The 25,293-nt window shown below is 40.4% G+C and overlaps 1 protein-coding gene across 9 annotated transcripts in view; it reads right to left on the reverse strand.

The window, feature by feature from the left end:
* The window catches only part of LOC131690922 (insulin-like receptor), a 426,227-nt gene that overhangs the window by 27,245 nt on the left and 373,689 nt on the right, over positions 1-25,293 (reverse strand). For all 9 annotated transcript variants that reach the window (XM_058977002.1, XM_058977006.1, XM_058977005.1 and 6 more), the window contains 8 exons: positions 24,242-24,413; positions 13,506-14,012; positions 13,296-13,443; positions 12,630-13,233; positions 12,424-12,541; positions 12,157-12,358; positions 10,711-12,098; positions 10,511-10,638 (listed from right to left, as the gene is read on the reverse strand). In XM_058977002.1, coding sequence (XP_058832985.1) covers positions 10,511-10,638; positions 10,711-12,098; positions 12,157-12,358; positions 12,424-12,541; positions 12,630-13,233; positions 13,296-13,443; positions 13,506-14,012; positions 24,242-24,413 — 3,267 coding nt within the window. The remainder of the gene's footprint in view (positions 1-10,510; positions 10,639-10,710; positions 12,099-12,156; positions 12,359-12,423; positions 12,542-12,629; positions 13,234-13,295; positions 13,444-13,505; positions 14,013-24,241; positions 24,414-25,293) is intronic.

Genomic DNA, 25,293 nt, shown 5'->3' on the forward strand with positions numbered 1-25,293 from the left:
TGGAGTTCATGCCACTGTTACGGAAAATCTTTGTCGACCCGGTAATCTCTTACTTGATACTCCAGACGCTGCAGTTTGTCGAGGACAATGACTGTATAGACCAAGAGTGTCGTAGACCATGACTACTTCGGCTTAGATCAATCGCTTGGCTACAACGTCTTTCGTCACTGGCTTCATCTGGTTAGCGAGGAGTAGTGCATCTGCCTCTGAATCCCAGAGCACACCCAGGACCTAGATGACCTTTTTCACTCTGCATTCTTGGAACGGCACATAGTTGAACTGGAGAGAACCTTTTCTGGCCGGCGGGTCATCTGATTCGATCACTTCGTACTGTACTGCGTTTGGCTCTTGAGGTTACGTTACAATCTCTTCTCTTGTATCAGAAATCGCTTCAGTGCTAAAGCTAGGCAATCATCCAACTTGGTAAAGGTTTCTTTGAATGGCTGTTGTACCACAAACCACCCCGAGGATCTCGCTTGTGTGTGGACAGAAAGTAGGATTCGTAGGCTATTTCTTCTCTGGCGAGCTGGGCCATGTCCAGCAATTGCTCGACTTTCAAGATCCACCGCATCATGATTTCGACCACTTCGATGGAGATCAGGTTGGAGTGCTGGACTGGAGCGTCGGCGATGTACGACTCCTTGAGAACCACGATCCTCCCCAGGCGAGTTTCTCGCAGCTATGGCAGCATGTCGAATCAGCATATCCACCTCGTCGGGAATGTGAAACGCGGTAACGAACCTCATACTTGCGACACGACTTGGAGGAAGAACAACTTCTGGTGAGGAGTCCTTTTCGTAGGCAGTTGTAGCGAAGCCCAGCGATTCGCAGCCTTGCTCTCTTATGGGATGTGGACAAAGAGATGAAGGTCGAGCACTGGAAGTTGCGGTAGGAACGTGGTACCACTGCAAAAGGCACAAACCGGCTCGATTTTCATTTGGTTTGAAGAGGCTACATAACTTTTCTGCCTTGGTTTAGGTCATAAGACCGTTGACTTTGGAGTACTCGCTGCTGGAACTTGTATCTGATATACGGCTTCACAGTTCTCTAGTATTTGGGCTCTGGATGTAAGGAACTTGATGGTTTGCTCGTCACTTCTCCCTTTTCTTGTGTGTACTCCCAAGCCTTTCGTGTCGACTTGTAGAGTGCATTCACAACCAAGAGCACGGTCATGTGCTCCGGCGCGCCGGTCATGTCTTGCTTAAGCTAGCGTAGGCTCTCTACATCGCGGGCAACCTCGTTCACCACAACTGTTGATAACTGCCCTAGTTAAGCACCTTAGCGTATAATATTCCGGTTGCTTGATTGACGCAGACCTTGGCGAGACGATATAGTTACATGGCTTCAGTATAATTCGAGTTTGCCATCAGATCCAAATAGATGGCCTTGAATTTCGGCCAGTTCGGGTAGCTGCCGTCGAACCTATGAATTGACGCTTTTAGGAGCTGCTGTTGGATGATAACCTGTAGTTTTGTACTTGCTGCTGAGGCTGCTCGGTCCTGCATAAACGAACAGCAACTATGAATTTATCTCGACGTATACAGAAAGGGAAAGGTTTAGGCCCCAAATGGTACGTGGTAATGCGCCTTGTTGGAACAACTTCGGGCCACCTACTAACAACGTCAACCAGGATGAAATAAAACCAGTCGTCGACTGGTCCAGTAAAATCGATATACACACGCTGCCATGATTTTTCTGATAAGGGCCAAGATGCAAGAGTTGTTCTGCTGTTGTTTTTGGCAACACTGGCACATTCAATACAAGAAACGGACTGACTGACATGGAGGCAATGGCTGACGTTTTACTTGGGTCAGGCCTGATACTATCACCGTCCTTAATCTGGGCCAGATATTTAATCTGTCGCATTGAAAAACTGCACTTCTCTATTTTTTCACCGTAAATCCGTACTCCTGAAGTCGACTTAGCACTCGATGAAGATTCTGTTCGTGCTCTTCTTCTGTTTCCCCCCCGATCTGAGCGTGAAGTAAATAACCGCTGATTGCATCTAGCCCACAGAGCATCGTGTCGGAAGAGTCCTGAGGCTGATTTTATTCCAGGTGACAGACTGGTTAATTGAAAAAGTCCTTTGCGAGTATTGATTGTGAGGAGATTCTGGCAAGCTGGGTTAACTTCCACCTGGAGATAAGTATCGGACAGATCTATATGGCTGAAGATCTTGCATCCGACCATCTTTGCAAATATGTCTTCCAGAAGCGGCAGAGACCTGCAATTGAACAGGAACGTTGTTGATATGCACCTCCGCGTACTTCCTTCCGTTGCTGACGTTATGCACCCAGACGCCCTAGGTTGTTTTGGTTTTCTTCGTGCTGGTGTTGGTCTTCTTGATTGGATATTTTCCTGAGAAGCAGGGACAGTAGCCAGATTTTTCCACATTCCCGACAATAATGATCTTGGTACTGGCAACCCTTAGAATAGGATATTCCTCTACATGACCAACATGGAGTACGCAGTTGTTCGGCATTTAGCTTACTCCCTTACTAGTGTACTACCCATGATCGCATAGTTGTCCCGTTTCCTATGGGATTTCCTATCTTTATGGGACTGATATGCTATCATGGGCAGTACAGCCAATGGCTGAAGTTGTGGTTCGGTAGAATTGTAATTATGTCTGACAGCATGCACCGCTGACTGAGATGAATTTTCGACCAATACGTTGGGGTTGAACAGACTTCCGCAGTCCTCGACGACCTTCGTCAAGGTTATGTCCCCTGTCTCGTTCAGTTTCGTAATGAACCTCATTCGTATGTCTGAGTCTCTCTTGAAATCTACACAGGCTCTATTAAAACGGTACGAGTACGCTAGAATGTCCTCTAGTTCTCAATCCGTACCGTTGGGACAATTGAAGCAGTGCGCTGGGAACACGGCTTCACTTAACTGTGATAGACGCCAACATGATTGATCGCGGTTTTTACCTCTTATACGTCAGTCAATTTTAACCTGTAAAATAAATTAGTATGAATACGTGTTATCAGTTCATCGGTTACGGCTATCCCCACGGGACGCGACGTACAACCAGGTTTTGTGCTGTCAACGGCATCGAGCACATCACAACATCCACAATTCTACGACCAAGCAGAGCTTCAAAAGGAACCGTCAAGAAAATCCGAGAGAGAAGAGAATCAATTATTTAAGCACTGGATGCCTTCTTGCTCGCACACCCAACCGTACCGGCTCCTGAGGGCTCTATCTCTGTGTGAAGTTTTGTTTTTGCGTTTGCTGCCAGCCGACATTTTTCAGTCGAAATGATTTAGTATTTGTCAAAGTGTATAGTGTAGAATAAGTGACATGATGTACAACATCTTGGATAGTGACCACCAAATGCTACGTTTGCATATGAATCATCTCCATATTCGAACTGTTGTCGATTTAACGAGTTACGCAGTAGGACAGCAAGTTAGAGATGCTCGGCTGCCATAGGGCGTTCTGATTGACGTTACTAGTCGTCTGTCACTCTCTTCGCTGTCTTCACCATTCTTCTTCTGTATTTAACTTAGCGATTGAAGGAGATTTGGTGGCTGCAACACAATTACTCTCAGAGCACGAAAAGCGCCGTCTTGATTTAACCCGTACCTACCTACCTTACCTTGATATCTAGGTTGGCTACAGCGTCATCTCGCCAATGCCCGGCGTCTGGTAGAGCTCCATATTTGGCGGTCTAGAGCGGCATCCTTCTAATTCCCAATCACGTTCAGGGATCTCAGTTCCTCTTTCACTACGTATAGCCAACGTGTTCGTGGCCTCCCACGAAGTCGGCGTCCTCTTCCTGGCTCCCTGCTAAATATTGCTTGTGCAATTCTTTCTTTCGACATTCGTACCACATGACCAACCCATTGCAGTCTGCCGTATTTTATCTGTTTAACAATATCCGCAGTTCTGTATAGTTGGTTCAACTCATGATTCATGCGTCTGCGACACACCATTTTCGCATATCCCGCCGAGTATTGTCCGCAGCACTTTACGCTCGAAGACTCCGAATGCTCTCCTATCTGCCTCCCTCAACGTCTGCGCCTTGTTGCCATAAAGAGCGACATGGAGGATCAGTGTCTGGTATAAGGTGATTTTTTTTGACGTTTGCGGGACCTAAGCTGGTTACGTAGACTTAAAAAGCCCTGTTTGCAGCTGCAATACGCCTTTTTACTTTGTTGTCGCAAGTCACCAAAATAAACGAGTTCTTTGACCAAAATACCAAAATAAACGAATTCTTTGACTACTTCAAAAACGTCATCATCAAGAACTACCTCGGAACCAACTAGACCTGCCTCTCTCTTTACCTGCGCTGCGACCATGTACTTTGTCTTGGCTGAGTTAATGACTAAGCTTACCCTCGTTGTCTCCCTCTTAAAAAGTACGAAAGCCTCTTCCACTGCTCAACGATCAATCCCAATTACATCAGTATCGTCCGCAAAACCAAGGAGCATATGCAACCTTGTAATAATAGTTCCGTTCCTTTGCACGCCAGCTCTTCTAATAGCTCCTTCATGAGCAATATTGAATAGCAAATTTGAAGATGCATCGCCTTGCTTCAGTCAGTCACACGGTCACAAATGACGTTAAGATCTCATCTGCAATCCGCAAACTTGATTTTGAACCATTCAACGTTGCACGTATCAGCCTAATCAGTTTCGCAGGAAAACCATATGTTCCGGTGAGGCGCCCTATCACAACAGCGCCATACTATTAGCAGTGGGTATTCCCACTTTTTTGCAATGCAACTAAAAAGCAGTGCATTAGCAGACGTCGCGAAGTACAGTTGACAAAAAATCAATAAAAATTCGTTTGATTTAATACAGCGTGTCACGTATTCATTTTCCTTTTTTTGGCTCGGAATTGTCCAGCTCAAGTTCTAATAGATTTTGATGTAAGTCCACCTAGACCCGAGACCATTTGGTCCTTCTCAACTGGATAATGTCGGACCTTCCGGGACTGCTCAGTCGGAGGAACGCCATTTTGACTCAAGTGAGAGGAGAATATTCAATCGCGAATAACCTCCAAGCGCGTAAACCGTCCCAAAGTGAGGTTAAAGACCGACTGAAACAGCTCATGGAGCTTGTTGATCGTTTTTGAGTTACGCAAAATTCAATTGAGGAACACCAGGAAAATCCTGAGGCCATCGCCTCGGTATTCGATGTTCGAGAGGAGTTTTTTGGCATGTACTATCGTGCAAAAGATGCTTACGAGACATTTCTCGACGAAGACGGATCGGAGAACGGATCTAGTGCGACTGGGAAATCAATCGCCGAACCCAACGACATGAGAGAAGCAATGCGGTTGCTCATCGAGACGCAACGGCAGTTAATGCTAAATCAGTTAGCAGCACAGGGCGCGGGACTGGTATCGAATTGTTCATCAAACGTTCCGGACGGCGATCAGCCATCGAATGGTTTACCGCATCTAAACGTTCGACTTCCGGCAATCAATGTACCAACATTCGATGGAGATCGCAAGCAATGGATGACGTTTAAAGATCTTTATGTTTCGACCATCCACAACCGAACCGACCTTTCGGAATCATTAAAAATGCAGTATTTATTCTTATACTTAGAGGGGGATGCAAAGCGACTGGTCAATAAATTTACAATTTCGAGTGCTAACTACCAAAATGCGTGGGAAACATTGACGGGCTACTACGAAAAGAAACGTTTCACCGTTTTCTCGCTGGTTCGTGAGTTCATGGATCAACCGTCAGTCACAAGCGCCACGTCGCAAACTCTGAGTAAACTCGTGACGTGTTCGGATGAGATCGTGCAGCAGCTGGATGCCCTGGGAGAGGAATTCACAAGCCGAGATCCCTGGTTGATTCGTCTGATATTGGAGAAGTTAGACCCGCGCTGCCTGGTCGCAAAGAGTGATCGAGAAGGAAAATCCAAAATTTGAAGAGCTACTTTTGTTCCTGAAGAAACGTTGTGAAGTACTTGAGACATGTTCAGCCTTTTCGGTAAAGGTAGGGCTTGACGCAAAGAAAGATGGAGGTAAACAAGTGAATGAGAAGAAATTGAAGACGTTGCATACAATTGCAACTAATCAAAAGTGCGCGAAATGTTCAAAAGAGCAAAATACGTTTCAGTGCGATGAGTTTAAGAAGATGAGTGTACAGGATAGACGTAAGCTGGTGAAAAATGCCACATTATGTTATAATTGTTTGCGGCCTGCGCACTCTGTAAAATCGTGCTCTTCGAAATCGGTTTGTCACACCCCTGAGTGTAAACAACGCCACCATACGTTGCTGTGCCCTACAGCGAAGAAAACTGAGCCAGCAAGAGAAGAAAGTGGAAACATTGCTTCGCCGGCAGTGGTTTCAGAAAAAGAAGAAGAAGCGATCGCTTCGCTGGTTACGGAACTACCGGAAAAGAAGCCGCTGGCCATATCCCTGCTTCCGACAGCAATTGTGAAGGTGCGCAGCGGCGACGGGAGCTACAGTCGAGCTAGAGTGCCCATCGATTCTGGATCGCAAGCATCGCTGATAAAGGAAGATTGTGTTCGGAAGTTGGAGCTGCCAAGAAGAAACGGCAAACTGATTGTGAGTGGTCTTGGGCAGCAAGAGGCTTGAACAACACGCGGCGTTGTCACGCTAAACATAGCTTCCCGGTTCGACGACATCGTGGTTATCACTAGGGAGGCCTTTATTCTAGGGAAGTTGACCTCAACCATTCCGTCGCAGCGTTTCAATGCAACTAACATGAAGCTATTAGAGAACCTTAATGACTTGGCAGATCCGGAATTCCACCGACCGGGTCCGATAGACATTATTCTTGGATCGGACGTCTTTCTTGCGCTCTTGGAAGGAGGCCAGGTCAAAGACGAAAGCGGCCTAACGGTGGCCCAACGCACTGTCTTTGGATGGATAGTTCATTGAATTAAAAACTATGAACAATGCTCTTGAAAATTGTCACTCGCATATATACGAACATTTTGACAATATAATATATGCATGTCATCGCTATGAAATTTGAATTATTTCCGAAAATTGTCATTTTCTGTATTGTATGCAATTTTGTGAAGATATTGTAGTTCCTTTCATAAGAAATTATGAACAATCTGCTAGAAATTGGTTGCCTACATCAATCCAAAAAATTTAACATAATAATATGCGTAGGTCATCGCGCTAGATTTTATGTTCTTCACAAATATTGGAAATTTCCAATTTATTGTAGTACTTGCTCCGACTTTTTTGTCGTAAAAAGATCAATAGTGGTCAAATTTAAATTTAAACTAATTCAAAGTAATCTAAAGAGTCCAAAAAATCCATTGATACCAAAATTGTCCAAATTGGTCCAGCGACTGCTGAGATATAGCGATTTGAAAATACTGTACCGACTTTTTTTGAGGCATGGTGGTGGGAGTGTTAATATCAAACGAAAGGCGATTCCGGCTCCAACCAGAGTACCAGCAAGAGTACACTGCTTTCATTCATGAGTACTTGGAGCTCGGTCACATGGAAGAGGTTCCAGACGATCAAGTTGATAAGGATAGCAGCGAATACTACTATTTGCACCATGCGGTGATCAAAGAAGATAGTACCTCGACGAAATTACGCGTTGTGTTTGACGCGTCTTGTGCGTCATCATCGGGAATTTCACTCAACGACCGACTACTGGCAGGACCCAACAATAACGCAGAGCTATTCTCAGTATCCTTACGTTTCCGTTCACACAAGGTGGCATTCTGTGCAGACGTTGCCAAGATGTATCGCCAGATACTTATGCACCCGGCAGATAGGGATTACCAACGCATCGATTTTCGGATGGAGCCAGATAAACCGATTAAGCACTATCGTCTCTGCACAGTGACATACGGGACCAAAACTGCACCATACTTAGCAATCGAGTCAATGAAAGAAGCAGCCAAGGCGTACGCGGATGTTTACGCCCACGCAGTAGAGTGCATCAAACATGATTTCTATGTGGACGACTTCTTAGCAGGCGCGGACGACAAAAACGAAGCAATTTGCTTAAAACAGCAAGTGACTGAAATCCTATCGGCAGCGGGATTCAAATTACGGAAATGGGCCTCAAACTACAAATATCTAATAACTGAGGACTCTGCAGACGAGCTATCACCGGTACCAGTAAAACACTCAGTGGCTTCCAATGCAGGACGAATATGGATTCAAGGTTAACCTCTCTCCAGATAGCGCTAATACGAAACGTCAGATGATCTCCGATTCATCGCGGCTTTTTGACCCGTTTGGTTGGCTAGCACCTGTGCTGGTTAAAATCAAGATCCTATATCAACTACTTTGGTTGTACAACGTCGCGTGGGATGACTCCTTATCATCAGCAGTAGAAAACGATTGGAAGGAAGTGAAACACAATTTACAACTTCTCGAGACCTTACGGATCCCACGATATATCGCCCCCGTGCGTGGTCAATTGCTTGAGTATTGGCCACGTAGTTGCTGGAATTATGAAGAAATGTTCCAGTTTTGTGTTCATCATCTGCACATTGGCCTGTGTTAACCGGTTCATCAACAATCTTCGGTCAATCGTCGTCGACCGACGGATTGGGTAATTGGTCGCAATGGAACTGCAAAACGCTAAATTACAGCTGGTTCGATCTATTCAGCACACAGTATACGCATCTGAATTGGAATTACTGGAGAAAGGTAAATCGCTGAGTTTCAAACATATCCTTTCCCCCTGCACCCATTTCTCGATGACCAAGGCACCATGCGCGTGGGCGGTCGTCTGCAGAACTCCGCGCTACCATACGACCAGAAACATCCCTTAATTCTGCCCCAGAATCACATGGCGACTGAAATGCTTGTGCATGAATTACACTTGCGCAATTTGCACGCTGGGCCGTCATTGCTGACTGCCACTATCTATCAACAATATTGGATCGGTGGATGCCAGACGGTAGTACGCAAGGTGGTGCAAGGATGCCCGCGATGTGTTCGTCTCAAAGGTAAAACTGCTAAGCAACTGATGGGCAACCTACCACCGGTAAGGGTGCGGGCATCAATGGTGTTTTCGCACGTCGACGTTGACTACGTTGGTCCAATCAAACTCAAGGCATCCTGTGTTCGAGGAGTGAAGGTCACCAAGGGTTATATCGTGGTGTTTGTGTGTCTCTCAACTCGAGCAGTGCACCTTGAAGTGGCAAGTGATCTATCCACGAATACCTTCATTAATGTTCTCAAGCGGTTCGTATCACGTTTTGCGAGAGTTTGTCGAGAAAATTAAGTCGCACAGAAAGCCGATATTTATCCACTCTTGGCATAAAATGGACATTTAACCCTCCATCAGCACCGCATATGGGCGGTATATGGGAGGCTGCTATCAAGAGTACCAAGAAGCACCTAGTAGCAGAACTGGGGGACGAAGCGATCACATTTGAAGACTTGTCGACAATCCTATGTCAGGTTGAAGCATGTCTTAACTCGAGACCATTATGTGTGTTATCCAGCAATCCGGACAGTGTTGAAGTGTTGACCCCTGGACATTTCTTGATCGGGCAGGCGATTAATCTTATTCCTGAACCAGATGTGCAGCATCTACCAGTGGGACGCATGGACTGGTGGCAACAACTTCACAATCGCACCGTCAGAATCTGGAATAGATGGAAGGATGAGTATTTAATCAGTTTACAGCCACGCAACAAGTGGCGCACCTCACAACCTAACATCAAGGTGGATCAACTGGTTCTAGTTCAAAAAGGACAACGCTCCACCCACCCAATGGGAACTAGCACAAGTGGTGCAGACCCATCCGGATGCAACTGGGGCGGTTCGAACTGTGACTCTACGATGAGGCTCAACTATATATCAACGACCCATCCACAAGTTGTGTCTGCTTCCGGGGAATTGAGGCACTGGCCTCAAAGCGGGGAGGATGTTCCGGTGAGGCGCCCTATCACAACAGCGCCATACTATTAGCAATGGGTATTCCCACTTTTTTGCAACTAAAAAGCAGTGCATTAGCAGATGTCGCGAAGTACAGTTGACAAAAAACAATAAAAATTCGTTTGATTTAATACCGCGTGTCACGTATTCATTTTCCTTTTTTTTCGGCTCGGAATTGTCCAGCTCAAGTTCTAATAGATTTTGATGTACAGTCCACCTAGACCCGAGTGCACCACATTCTGACATAATCTGCCACAGCTCATTTCTTTTCACTAAGTCGTGCGCCGCCTTAAAATCAACGAACATATGGTGGGTCTGCAAGTTGAACTCCCAGAATTTGTCTACGATCATCCGCAGGCTGAACATCTGATCCGTTGTTGATCGGCCCTCGTCACAAGAATTTAAAAAAAAATTCGATTTAGGCCTGACATTGGATTCTGGTTGACCTTTTACTCCCATTAGTCAGTCTCCAATGAACAGTGAAATAATTCACATATTGTTTTACAATATCTCCGGATATCGGCAAAACGTACATATATCTATCAGGTGGCCATTTTTATAACTTAAATCTCCCCAAACATTGATAAATGTGAATAGTCTCATTTTTGATACTCTATCCAATGTGAAATAATTTTAAAGTAAACCTACCTGATAGGGCTGCGAGGCAAGGGTGGCCATTTCCCACAGAACCACCCCATAGCTGAACACATCGCTGCTGCTACTGAAAACGCCATCCTTTAAACTTTCCGGTGACATCCACCGCACCGGCAGAAATCCTGTTCGAATGAAAAGACAAACAACAGGTTAAATCCCGCACTTTGATGAATGTCCAAGACCATAACACCTACCTTTCGTTCCCTTCCGATAGTAATCCGTTTCGTAGATATCCCGCGTCATCCCAAAATCACCGATCTTCACGGTCAAATCATCCGCGACCATACAATTCCTGGCAGCCAAATCCCGGTGCACGAACTTCTTCGCCGACAGGTACGCCATCCCGTCGGCAATTTCGATCGCCATCTGGTAGATTTGCCGCAGCGTTGGCGGCTGCGGTGACGGCTCATCTCCATTCTCGTAATCCGGCCGGTGCCTCCGCAGATAATCCTTCAGGTCCCCGTTTGCCATCAATTCCATTATAACCAGCGTGGGATCGCCCTGCGACACCACGCCCAACAGCTGGACCACGTGATGGGTGTGAAACTGCTTCATCACGGACGCCTCGATCAGGAAGCTGTCGCGCTCTTTGGTGGTAGCGTTTTCATTAACCGTTTTTATGGCGCACGGTGTATTACACTTGACGTTACGTAGCTGCGTCAGGATGCCCTTGTACACCATACCGAACGAACCCTGGCCGAGTTCTTCCAGCTGAGTGATGTGTTCCCGTTCGACCTCCCATTCGTCGATTTTGTAGATCACGTTAGCGTAATCTGGATTGACCTGAGCGATAAGGCGCATGTTCTGCAATGGCAGGTAGTGCCACTTATACCAGTACACACCGACCGGGGCGGTCAGCAGAATCAGTATCAGTAAAGCTAACAGACTCCAGAGCCAAACGTGACTGCTATCTTCGGTTTCCAGATATACATAGCGCGGAGACGAGTAGGGACCATCTCCGGCGATCGTTGTTGCCATAATTCGAATGCTATAGTTTCCCGGTGCCAGTTTGGACAAAAAAGAAAAACCACTCTGGCTGAACTCCTGGTGGGAGACACACTGAATGCTCGGTTGAACCGAGTCCACATCCATTCGCTGGTACTTTATCGAGTAGGACACAATCGGACCGTTCGGTTTAGTAGGTTCCCTCCACTGGACCTTGATCACACGCTGAGTTTGGTTCGACTGCTCTTCCACAAGAATCGAGTCCACCGGGATGTCATCGGCACCCTCCTTCTTCGGGGTGCGGAAGTTGTGGATAACTTCATTACCGCAACCCGGTTCCAGATCGACCAGTTTTACATTGTTTCCCGGACTCTCGGCACGATGCCGGCAGGCTCGAATTTTGAACACATACAGCGAGTAATGTTTAACAAAGCTCAGCGGTAGAACGATACTCGTCTGGTTGGTGGTATTAAAGAGTGTCAGATAGAACTGCTCGATCGGATCCATTAACGTTTGACGGTCCTTGCTTTCAACGGTGCCCGTGTCGGTGATGTTGGGAAACACAATCGAACTATTGTTGGCCATACCGAGGCTGCGCTTTCGACGGTTGGATTTATCGCCACGAAGCGTTGGATTTCTGTAGGAAAATATGTTTAGTTACTCCGTTAAGAAACGTTGTGGCTAAAAATACTTACTTAATGTAGACGTAGTTGTGCAGCTGATCCTCGAAACTGATCTGCTGCTCGGCTTCAGTTCGGTCGAACACGGACGTAGGAGTAGATAGACAAAACTTGCTGCACTGCTCTTCGGTGCAGATCTCCGTGGTGTAGGACGTTTTCGGGGGCGGAGCTGGTGTCGGTGTCTCCACCGATGTATCTGTTTTGCTTTTGTCAATTTCTGAAAATATAAAAATTTTGCTTTCGAACCATTTTTTTCAATATTTGAAATTTTTACAGCCATACCTTCGTTGCAGTAGTTTCGCTGCTTCAACATCTCCTTGCCATCCGCGTTCAACTCAACGAAGACTTCGTAGTAGCGCAGTTTACCGTTCATTTTGGACGGCGGTCGCCATTTGATTGTCTGATGGGAAAGAATAATTCGTTAATCAATCAAATATAAGTGTAATTTTGACGAAGGACTACGTCTTTGTTTTGAATCAAACACCTACCAGCGCTTCTTCGGTAACCGCTACCTCCACGTCCCGCACGATGGACGGCGTTCCGGGGGCGGTTGTAAAGTACTTGATCTTGCTCTGACCGCCGAGACCCTCCGAAGCCAACGTGTACGTCTTTACGTAGTACGCGTACTGCGTGTAGGGCTTCAGCTGCGTCAGAATCTTGCTGGTATAATTTTCCGTATTGAAGTCACTGATATCATCAAGCCGCCAGCCTTCAGTGTTACACGCATCCCGTCCATCGAAGAACGTCACATTCTGGAAGGGTGCCTCGATGTAGTAGATGACGTAGCCCAGCAGCTGCCGAATGTCCGCCAGCTGGGTAAAGGGAGCCCACTGAATGATTACCGTTTCGGCGGCTACCGATTTCAAACTCGTGTCCAGCTCGGTAATCTCACAAGCGGCTCGGTCTCCGTTGTTCGCCGCCAGCTGGGCTTCATTTTCAATTTCAATTTTGGGATTCACCGCTTTAAGTTCTTTGATTTTTCCAACGCACAGCATCGGATTGTTGTAGAAGAACAGCTTGCCTTCGCCGATGGTTACGTTTCGATCGAACAGCTCCTGCAGATTCTGGTTCTCCACTATGTACAAACTGGAACTGTAGGTGAATGATTGATTAGTCCGATTGATTAGTAGTCGATTAACACAAATGGAACTTACTTTGAAATTTTGGCATGTGTTCCGTGAATTATCCTGAGTTTCTTCAGAAAACCTAACGAAAGTAAGGGATACGATCGAACGACTTTCAGGTAACCCTTAATTTCCGTGATGCTGCTGAGGAATTTCTCCAACTCCTTGACTATGTTTTCTGCAAAATAAAATACAATATTACCAATTGACCACTCCGTCCAAACAGTCACCATCACTTACCGCCTCCACGACTTCTCAGCTGAATCTCCAGCGATCCCTCGATTATCTCACACCCCTTCAGCGACTGGGCACTCTGGATGTTATCGATGTTCCCACCACCGCACCGCTTCGGACAGGCTCCCTTGTCGCACTTCTTACACCGCCGCTTGTCGTTCACGATCTGCAGCTCGTGATCCGCCGGACACTCCATGATGCACGTCTCGTTGTGCGGAATGAACGGATACGTCGGCAGGTCCTGGTTCGAGTCCAACGAAATCGGTTTCTTGATAGCGTAGCACTGATCGGCCGTCACGCAGCGGCTGTGGTAGACAAACATCCCCTGCGGACACTTGGTAACACAGTGCCGGATACCGGCCGGATCGATGCTCAAATGGCGACACACGGCACAGGACGATCCGTTCCGTTGCAGCTGGCCCGGCACAACTTCGCTGCAACTTCCGAGGCACGTTTCGTCACAGCACTGGCCGGTCACGGTGCACGACTTGTTCGGACAGTTGTTGTGGCATTCTGGAAGAGAAAACGAACGGTTCACTTACACTTTTCCGTATTTTCTGAAACGTTCAATATATCTGCTCTTTTTCGGATTAAGTACAATCCGTAAGTATTCTAAAGATTTCTAAAGAACTGATACAGAAATAGTCAGCTGAGATAGATATCTCGAAAGTTTGCTCAGATAAACGCAGAATTGTGTGTAAAACAAGAAAACGACGTTGCTGGCGACAAATCGTATGAATGGCAACCGCGTCTACGTGCCCGCTTACAACGTTGAGATCGACGGTGTTTTCTACGATTAGCCTTTGGTAAGCGTGGTTCTACTATATCACCAGGTTGGCTGCTTACAGGACCCCTTGCTCCAGCAAGTATAGATTTCAAATGACATTCGCTCTAAGCACTCTTTTGTAGAAAAAAGATAAAAAGAGGGCCGGGCCTAGCGTAGTTGTTTAATCGATTGGGCTTGAACGCTGCTCAACAAAAGGCAGATGTAATTTCTGGTAAAGGGTTTAAATTATTCTGTTAAGAGGCCGTCAATTATAACAACTGCGGAAAGCTCTGACACAAAGCCTTGTTTTAGAAATTTGAGATAAAAAAAAGTTTCAAGAGCTTCTTGGAATTTTTTGAACATACCATATACATTATTTTTTTGAGCCGAAATCATGATTCTTTGGCAGTTTCACCTCAATAATAATATTTTTTACTTTGCCATATTGTAAATGTAATTGATCAACTCTATATGGTCTACATATTTGTAGATGTGTGTAAAATTTTATTAATAGCAGATAATGTATATAAATTAAAAATAGTATAACCACACTTTGTATATAAAGTGTCGTACATGAATGGTCACCCAAATAATGAGTCCAACTATATCCTGTTCGTATGTAACATTTAGTTTATTCTTGGAATAATAGCACATTTTTCATTTTTTAAATAATCGATTTTCAAATAATCGATTCTTCAAGTAATAGATTTTTTAAATAATCAACTCTTCAAAAAGTATAATATTTCAAAAAAATACACGATTCTTCACAAAATTTGTTTTTTAAATCGATCCTCAAAAAAATTGATTCTTCAAAAAATCGATTCATCCAAAAATTGAATTTTAAAAAAAAAACCTATTCAAAAAAACAATTTTTCAAATAATCAATCCTACGAAAAATCAATTCTTAGAAGTCGGTTCTTCCAATAATCGATTCTTCAAAAAATCGATTTTCCAAAAATCTAAACTTTTAATAATCGATTCTTTAAATTTAATTCGTTTTTTAACAAATCGATTCTTCAAAATAACCTTTTCTTCGCAAAATCAAGTCCTCAAAAAATCGATTTCTCGTAAAATAAATTCTTCCAATAATCAATCCTCAAAAAAAATCTTATATAAATCTATTCCTCACATAAATCGATTCTTCAAAACACCGATTTTTCATAAAAGCGATCATTCAAAAATTCTAATCTTCACAAAATCGTTTCTACAAATATTTGATTCAAGATATCGATTCTCTAAACAAATCAATTCATCAAAATATCGATCCTCCAAAAAATCGATGATTCGAATAACTGATTCTTTAACAAATCGATTCTTCAAAAAAACGATACTTGAGATCATACATTTTTCAAAAATCGATCTTTCAATAAATCGATTCCTCAAAAAATCAATTCATCAAAAGAAATCGACTCTTCAAAAAATGTCCCACATAAAATCCCAAATATTCCCAACAATCATCATCAACCTTAAAAAAAATATTCTTCTGAAAATCGATTCTTCGCATAAATCGATTCTTAAACAAATCGTTTCTTCATAAAAGCAATTTTTCAAAAATTCGATTCTTTTAAAATCCAATCTTTAAACATTTGATTCTTCGTAAAAATTGATTCTTCAAAATGTCGATTTAAAAAAAATCGATTATTTAAAACATCGATTCTTAAAAAACCGATTCTTCAAATCCCTATTTCTTTTATAAAACGATTCTTCAAAAATAAAATAATCAACTCTTAAAAAAACTCGGTCCTTCAATAAATCGATTCATCGAAAAATAGATTCTTCAAAAAAAATCAGTTCATTAAAAATCGAATCTAAAAAGAATCGGTTCGTTAATGTATCAATTTAAAAAAAACGATTCTTTAAATTTTCTATTAATTCTACAAAAAATCGATTCCTTAAAATCGATTCTCCAAATACATCTATTCTTCAAAAAATCGATTCTTCAAATAAACGATTCTCCAAGAAAATCGATTCTAAAAGAAATCGATTCTTCGAAAAAATCGATTTTCTGAACAATATTCTTCAAAAATTTGATTTTTCAAATAATCTATCTTCAAGTAATCGATTCTTCAAATAATCAATTCTTTAAAAAGTATAATTCTTCAAAAAAAATGCATGATTCTTCGCAAAATTGGTTTAAAAAAAGTGATCCTCAAAAAAATTTGATTCTTCAGAAAATCGATTCATACAAAAATTACATCTTTAAATAACCGATTTGAAAACATCAATTCTTCATATAAATCCTACAAAAGATCAATTCTTAAAGTCGTTTCTTCAAATAATCGAATCTTTAAATAATCGATTATTCAAATACTCGACTTTCCAAAAAACAACTAAACATTCAATAATCGATTCTTTGAAAAATCAATTCCTTAAATCGAGTCTTCAAAAAAACTTTTCTTCGCAAAATCAAGTATTCAAAAAATCTATTCATCGTAAAATATATTCCTCCAATAATAAATCCTAAAAAAATAATTCTTCTAAAAATCTATTCCTCACATTAATCGATTATTCAAAAAACTAATTTTTCATTAGAGCGATTATTCAAAAATTTGAATTTTCACAAAATCGTTTCTTCAAATATTTGATTCTTCAAAATACAGATTCTTCAAAAAAATTGATTATCAAAATATCGATTCTCAAAAAATCGATAATTCAAATAAGTTATTATTTAATAAATCGATTTTTCAAAAATTGATATTTCAAGGAATCAATTCCTTAAAATGTCAATTTATCAAAAGAAATCGACTCTTCAAAAAATATCCCACATAAAATGAATAATCCCAAAAATCGGTCCTCAAAAAAAATGAAAATCGATTTTTCACATAAATCGATTCTTCAACAAATCACTTCTTCATAAAAGCATTTTTTCAAAAATTCGATTCTTTTAAGAATCCATTCTTTAAATATTTGATTCTTCGAACAAATTGTCGATTTTTCAAAAAAATCGGTTCTTCAAAGCATTGATTCTTAAAAAACCGATTTTTCAAATGCATTTCTTTAATAAAACGATTTTTCAAAAAATCGATATTTGAAATGATCAATTCTTCAAAAAACTCATTCCCTCAATAAATTGAGTTCTCGAAAAATTGATTCTTAAAAAAATCTGTTCATTAAAAAATCGATTCTTAAAAAAATCGATTCGTAAATGTATCAATTTGAAGAAAAAAACAGCGATTCTTTAAATAAGTAATTCCCCAAATAATCGGTTCCTAAAAATCGATTCTTCAAGTACATCTATTCTTCAAAAAATCGATTCATCAGATAAAGGATTCTCCAAAAAACCAATTCTTCAGAAAAATGAATTCCAAAAGTAATCGATTCCTCGAGCAAATCGATTTGCCAAACAATCGATTCTTCAAAAAATCTTTTCACAAAATCTATTCCAAAAAATTCTTCAAAAGACCGATTTTTCGCAAAATAAGCTGTTCCGATAAGCAACTCACTAAAAAAAATGATTCATGTGAAAATCGATTCTTCAAAATATTCGACCCTATAAAAATCGATTCTTCAAATAATCGATTCTTTATAAAAATACTATTCAAAAATCGAAGCCCCAAATAATAGATTTTTTCAAATAATCGATGCCTCTGATAAACGATTGTTCAAAAAGATCGATGCTTCAAGAAATTTAGAAAATAATATAAATAATATATTAAAATAAACGATTCGTTAAAAAAAATCTACTCTATAATCGATACTTCAAAAAAATCGACTGGTCAATTAGTTGATCCTTCAAATAATTGACTCTACAAAAGTCGATGCTGATAAAAAAAACAATTCTTTAAATAATAATCGATTCATTAAATATTCAGCAAGTAAATTCTTTAGCAATCGATTCTTTGAATATTCGATTCTTCAGTAAAATCGACTCCTCAAAAATCGAATACTCAAAATATCGATTATTTTAAAAAACGAATCTACAAAAAATCGGATGTTTCAAATAGCTATTTTTCAAAAAAAAATTCTTCACATCAACGATTCCACAAAAATAAATTCTTAAAAAATCAATTCTTCAGATAATCCATTCTTCAAAAATAAATCGATTATTCAAATAAACGATCCTCCAAAAAATCGATTCTTCGAATAATTGATTCTTCGACAAATCAATTCTTAAAAAAATCGATTCTAAAAAATCACCAATCTACCAAAAAATTGGTTCTATAGAAAATCCAATCTTCGTAATATCAATCGATTCAATAATTGATTCTCCAAAAAATCGATTCTTCGAAAACCCGACTCTGCAACAAATCGATGCTCCATAAAATTGATACTCCAAATCGATTTTGCAAAAAAACGGTTCTTCAAAAATCGATTCTTCAGATAATCGATCCTTCAAAAAAATCTATTCTTCAAATAAACGATTTCACAAAAAAACGATTCTCCAAATCGTGTCGATACATTGATAAATCAATTTTTCAAAAAAATAAATTTTAAAAATGAACGATTTACCAAAAAAAATCTTTTCTTCGCAAATCAATTTCACCAAAAAATCGAACCTTCAAGCAATCAAATTCTTCATAAAATCGATCCTTAAAAAAAATCGACTTCAACAATATCGATTTTTCATAAAAAAATTCAAATAATCGATCGTTTAAAAAAATATTCTTCAAAAAATTTAAACTCCAAATAATCGATTCTTCGAATAATCGATTACATCGATTAGAAAAAATCGATTCCTTCTGCATGTAATCAATCGAGACTTCAAAAAAATTGGTTCATCAAATATCGATCCTTCAAAAAATCAACTTTTCAAGCGATCGATTCTTAAACGAAATCGATTCTTTAAATAATCGATTTTACAAAAAACAAGTCTCAACAAAACTGTTTCTACAAAAAATCGGTTTTTCAAAAAAAAAATAGAGTTTTCAAATAATCAAGTCTATAAAATATCGATTTTAAAAAAAACGATTCTTTAAAAAATGGATTTTTCAAAAAAAAATCATCAAATAATCGAGTGTTCAAAAAATTGATTATTCATAAAAAAGATTTTTCAAAAAATCGATTTAAAAAAAACGTTTCTCGCAAAAATCCATGCTGCCAACAATTAATTCTTCAAATAATCGATGCATTAAAAATCGGTTCTACGACAAATCGATGCATTAAAAAGCGATTCTTCAAATAATCGATCCAAATGGATTCTTTAAATAAACGATTCTGCAATTCTTCTTGTTTGGATTAACTGATTATTTAACTTGTCGACACCACTGCTCCACAGCTCTTAATGCCTGTTTCATTAAGTCCAAGTGTTCCAGAAATTAGTATTTGGTAATCGCCAACAAATCCGTAGCTTGGAAATACAAATTCACGAAGTTTCCACAATAAGCTGTCCAGGTTCGCTAGCAAAGGTAACGACAGAACCCTAAATTACTTATCTCTGCCTGTCTCAGTGATGAACAAAGAATGCGTTTATTAAGCATTGCGTTTATCCAACCCGATATACATGTAAATGATACCCCATGACCGCGCGTCACCTCCAGAATAGACTGGACGGCCACAATGCCAACAACAACCTCAATATCTAGAAATACACCCAAGCTAGATTGCTTGAGCGGTAAGGGCTTTTCAATGTTGTAAAAAATATCGTGAAGCAGAGTGATCGTGGATTTCCCTCACTGAAACGCATGTTGCATTTTGTGCAGTGGATATTCAGGTAAACTAACGTCCCCGATGTGATGATCGATTATCCGTTCCAAAGTTTATAGAAGAAAAGAACTTACACTGATGGGCCTAAAACTCTTGGCTTCTTCATGGCTTGAGCGCCCCCCTCTCTTTGGCAATAAAACTGACAGTTATTTCTCGTGATGCTTTCGGGATATATCCGGTAGTAAGACCGGTAAGCATAGCCTCTTTCAAGGCAGGTTGAACAATATCAAATCACTTTTGCAGTAGCACGGGAAATATTCCATCTTTTCCGGGCGATTTTTGTGAAAGCCCGCCAATTAGAATCGCCAGAATGCGACCTGTGAGCATATCGTTCAGCTCTGGATCGATACAACCTGGAAAGTGTGCGATGTACTTATGCATAGCCGCTGCAAGCATTCGGCTCCTAGCCAGAGGATTTAACTATCGCACGTCAAATCAACCATTCCATTGGTTTCCACATGTAGTACTGATCGGATTCGCCTCTCATGGATCTGTTGTCACACTGCGTTCAGATTATCTCTTGTTGGCCGATGAAGAGACAATTAAGAACATCGAATTCATCTGTCACATAAACACCATCTCTGATTTTATTTTTAAGGAGCTCATTTAAGGTCTATTTAACCTGCTGGCCTCGTTCAGACTAGAGACATATATGCAGAGGTTTTGTCAGTCATCCGATCTGCAGATCTAAGACATTTCCTACATGCACTACGAACTGACCTTAAAACCCTTAAGTAATCACGGTGACGCTGGTTCCAAGCTCTTCCCATATCCTTCTTCATTTTTTCAAGCGCAGCCCTCCACCAAGGGGTTCCCCTAGTCGATTTGACAGTATGAAGGGGACAAGCTTCTTCGTTGGATGCCACTATGAATGAGTTTGTCGTATCCACGACGTCATCTGTCGTCTTGTTGACTAATTGTTGGAAAATATCCATGCAATTTTGTCGCCAAATTTTTCAAAAGCAGGTCCCGGTTTGTAGATTTAGGATTGCGATATGTTACCCCACATTTACAGCAAGATGATCGAAAAATATATATATATTTATGATTGGATAGAGATGGTTCAGTTTAACCTTCCGGTAGTCGCGCTAGTGCACTGAGTGCACGCTGCTTTGAAAATCTAGCAAAATCGTCTTAGGGCACCAGCGGCTGCTCGTTCAGTGGGCCATAAGCGCGACTTCCGGAGGGTTAACTTGGAACCTGCCATTTTCCCAGCTCATGCGAAACTCTTTCAGAGCAATGCGTTATGTCTAACACCTCCTTTCTCCCAGACCTCGCAAAAGTTGGTCGGTTTCCAAAATCGGATTTGTACTAATTATGGATTCCAACAGTTCAGAGCCTCTCAGATTGATATCTGAACAGCCACAAATTATGTCATGGGCATTTGCACCACTGCTGATAATAAGCGAAACACCATTACAGCTACAATACGATACAACGTTTTTGAAATCATCAGAAGGATTCATTAGCCTTATTTGCAAGAATGCACGCACGAGGCATTTCATGCAGGTTACTCATACCTGCACTGTTGTAAGCAATGAAGGCAAAGTTAAGTAATTTTCCAGTATAGAAACTTTCTTTGTGGAAGTACGGTTCTTGAACCAAAGCTATGAAAGCTGAGTCAAAATTGTTCAAACGGGCCACCAAAATAACGTGAAAACACAATTTCGATGGTAGATCCAATTTTCGGTAGTATTTGGCATTGCAAAACCTTATCGTAAGACATTTTTGGTGGTATACAAAGGGGAAAACATATCGAAATGGTGAGTTAAACGAAAGAAATGATGCGAAAAGAAATTCCCACCAGAGGCAAGATTCAAACCTGCAACCCTTGGGACTCCGAACGAATGCACAAACCTTAAGCTATCTCGGCCTATGATGACGTCCCAGCGACAAGACATGATTATAGCATTGGCGACAGTGATCGTTCCACTGCCACTAGAGCGAGATCACACACAACCACCGCTGCCACCCAACACAGCTGATCTATATAATTTCCCCGCTAAATATCAAGGCCCGCGTTTTTATTATCTTCTGATGTCTGATTTTAGTTCATTACCCATCATACTTCGGTGGGCGCACGGAAAAAAAATTGTTCGCAAAATCGTGAATAAATTGCCATGAATTCTGGAACAATCACGTTTTTACGTTATGAAAACAGGACCATGACCCAAAATCATGGCTTTTATAATTATGTTCAATTTCTCTTCAGTAACTTCAGTCACGGTTTCCGCCAAGAACTAGTTCACAATTTTATGAACATTATTCATAAAACCAAAGCTTGACTCATGATTTTTTTATAGTTATAGGAACAATAGTGCACAAAAACAACATATTCTGGCTATTTTTTCGTGAACTATTTCACGAAATTCGGAATTTAATTCATGAATCCATTCAATCCTCGTGAACTAATTCATGATCCCTTATATATTAGTCACGATCCAACATCCGTGCTCGTGAAATTGTTCACAAAATCATCAAATATTATTCATGCGTTCGTGAACTGGTTCATGATTATTAATATATTAGCTAAGATCCAATATCCATGCTCGTAAAATAGTTCACGACATCATAAAATAATATTCATGTATTCGTGAACCGGTTCATGATACCTAGTATAATAGTCACAACTTACCATTCGTTTTCGTTAAATAGTTCATGAAATCATAAAATATTATTCATGTATTCGTGAACTGGTTCATGATTCCTAACATACTAGTCACGATCTAATATCCGTACTCGGGAAATTGTTCACGAAATCATGAAATATTATTCATGTATTGGTGACCTGGTTCATGATTCCTTATATTTTAGTTATGATCCAATATCCGTGCTCGTGAAATAGTTCACGACATCATAAAATATTATTCGCGTATTCGTGAACTGGTTCATGATACCAGGTTTAATAGTCACAACCTATCATTCGTTTTTGTGAAAAAGTTCACGAAATCATCAAATATTATTCATGTATTCGTGAACTGGTTCATGATTCCTAGTACATGATTATGATCTATCTAGTATCTATTTTCGTGCTTGTGATATTTAGAAGATATCCCTAATCATTTACAATTTCATGCAATATGGCAATGAAATTTTTACGTGAACTCTATCACAAAAGTTGGAGTATTTCTCGTGGAATCATTTTTGTTCCATGCACTTTTTATGAAATACCCAGCTGCTAGCGACCAGTAATAGGTACGAAGAGTAGATATAAAAAAGCTATTAGAAGTTCGAATATCGTTATTCATTTGATAAGGTTCATTGTGATGCCCGGACAGAAAACAAAAACTGCACTGAGAACCCAAAATAGTATGCGTGATATAGTTCACAGAACCAGATATCCCGAATGAGTCTTATTTTAATGATCATATTATTCCGAGTAAAAAAACCATTAGTAACCAAAAAGTAATAGATCACGATAAGGCGAAGAGAATTTACGAATACCATGAAAAAACTGCTTATATTATGAACATTAGTTACATTACTCTTTGAAAGTAAGCTCTAAAATAAAATATCATAATAACGTGAACAGAAATTACGAAAATCGTGACAAAGATCCTGAAATCATAAAAACAAATCACACAGCTAGTGACAAAAGTATCTAAAATCGTGACAAAGATCCTGAAATCATGAACTTAATTCACACAACTCGTGACTAAAAATATTTAAAATCGTGACAAAGATCCTGAAATCATAAACACAAATCACACAGCTAGTGACAAAAGTATCTAAAATCGTGACAAAGATCCTGAAATCATGAACTTAATTCACACAACTCGTGACAAAAATATTTAAAATCGTGACAAAGATCCTGAAATCATGAACATAAAGCACTCTACTCATGACTAAAATATCACGATAACGTGAATGGAAATTATGAACATCGCGACTTCGATTTTGAAATCATGAACTTTAATCCCGCTAACGTCATGAGAATTCACAAGAATCGCGAATAAGCTCTTGAAATCATGAACAACGTTTGTCTGTCGACTGTGTATTCCCAAATCTCGAACAAGAATCACAACAAAAACTAAACATGTCCAGGGAACAACAACAACAGTAACCCAATCAACCATTCTAATGTAACGCTATGTATATATTCGGGGCGAACTGGTTTTTAGAAAACACAAATAGTTTCATGAATACGAGGTTTATTATTCATATTTTCAGGAACTTGGTCACGGTTTTCGTAAATCGTTCAGTTCACGAAATCGTGACCTTTTGTTCATGAATTTATGAACGGATTTTTTTTCCGTGTGGCAGACAATAAAAACTACGATACCCAACCACAGACAGACAGGACAGGCAATACGATCAAACGAACGGCACTTACTATTTTGGCAGTGATTTGCATCCCAACAAAGTCGGTGATCCTTGTGGTCCGAAACGTGACCGCCCCTTTTGTTGGGGGCAATCGGACACGTCTGCGTCTGCTTCGTTCCGTTCGGCAGCATCAGCGTCGTTTCCGTAGGACAGATGGGACAGGCGTTTTCCTTTTGATTTTCCTGTAAAAGTAAGCGAAAGTGAAATTGAAAGAGTTAGTAAATTGAAGTTTCATTGTTTTGGATTCTAGGATGTAGTATCAAAATAAGGTGATAGAAATATTTCAAATTCATTGAATGCAAATCCGTCATATTCGTCTGCACTTGTCTTCAATAATCAGTGAGAGTACCGAAACCGAAAAAAGAAGCAACCGTGCTTTCATTTAATGCAAGTATTTATTCGTTTCGATGCCTATTATTGCATGAAGCGAACATCCAACCACGAAGCAACTCGTTCACTCGAACCCCAAATGATAATATTTTGAATTCTGAATTTATTTTGTGTGCCATTCAAGGTGATTGAATTAACAAAGAAACGGGTCTCATTTTTGCACTATATTATTTTGCAAAGAGAACATCTATAGGACAGTTTGTCTTTGATTGTAAAAAAAGTTGTAAACAAATCACGTGAAATACCTCGTGCGTGCAGGTTGACTCAACTCGTAATACTAGCGCCATTTGTACATCAGTTCAAAGAAATTGATTCATTGTCAGGAATCGGTTGGAATAATAGAAAATCGTTAATCAAAAATTACTGTTAATTCCAAAAAGATCGATACCATACTGTAAAAAGAATGATTTGTCAGTCAGACTCTCGTTCGTAGTTATAAGAAGTAATTAAATCGAAACTTGCTCACGAGAACTATCTTCTCACATCACATCAAACTTCCCCAGTAGATCGTTTTCATCCCTACGACCCTAGTAAGAGCAAAGACCAAGTAAGCTGACGCAGTTCCCTGCAATCATCCTTAAAACGCTCCTTTATACTATTGATCTTCGTGTAAATCTGTAGGTTTAGTTTCCGCAAGCAGAAAGCCAACATATACCAGCTGCCTTAACAACC

The sequence above is a fragment of the Topomyia yanbarensis genome, chromosome 3 (genome assembly GCF_030247195.1).
Source record: "Topomyia yanbarensis strain Yona2022 chromosome 3, ASM3024719v1, whole genome shotgun sequence".
In the NCBI taxonomy this organism is placed as follows: domain Eukaryota; kingdom Metazoa; phylum Arthropoda; class Insecta; order Diptera; family Culicidae; genus Topomyia; species Topomyia yanbarensis.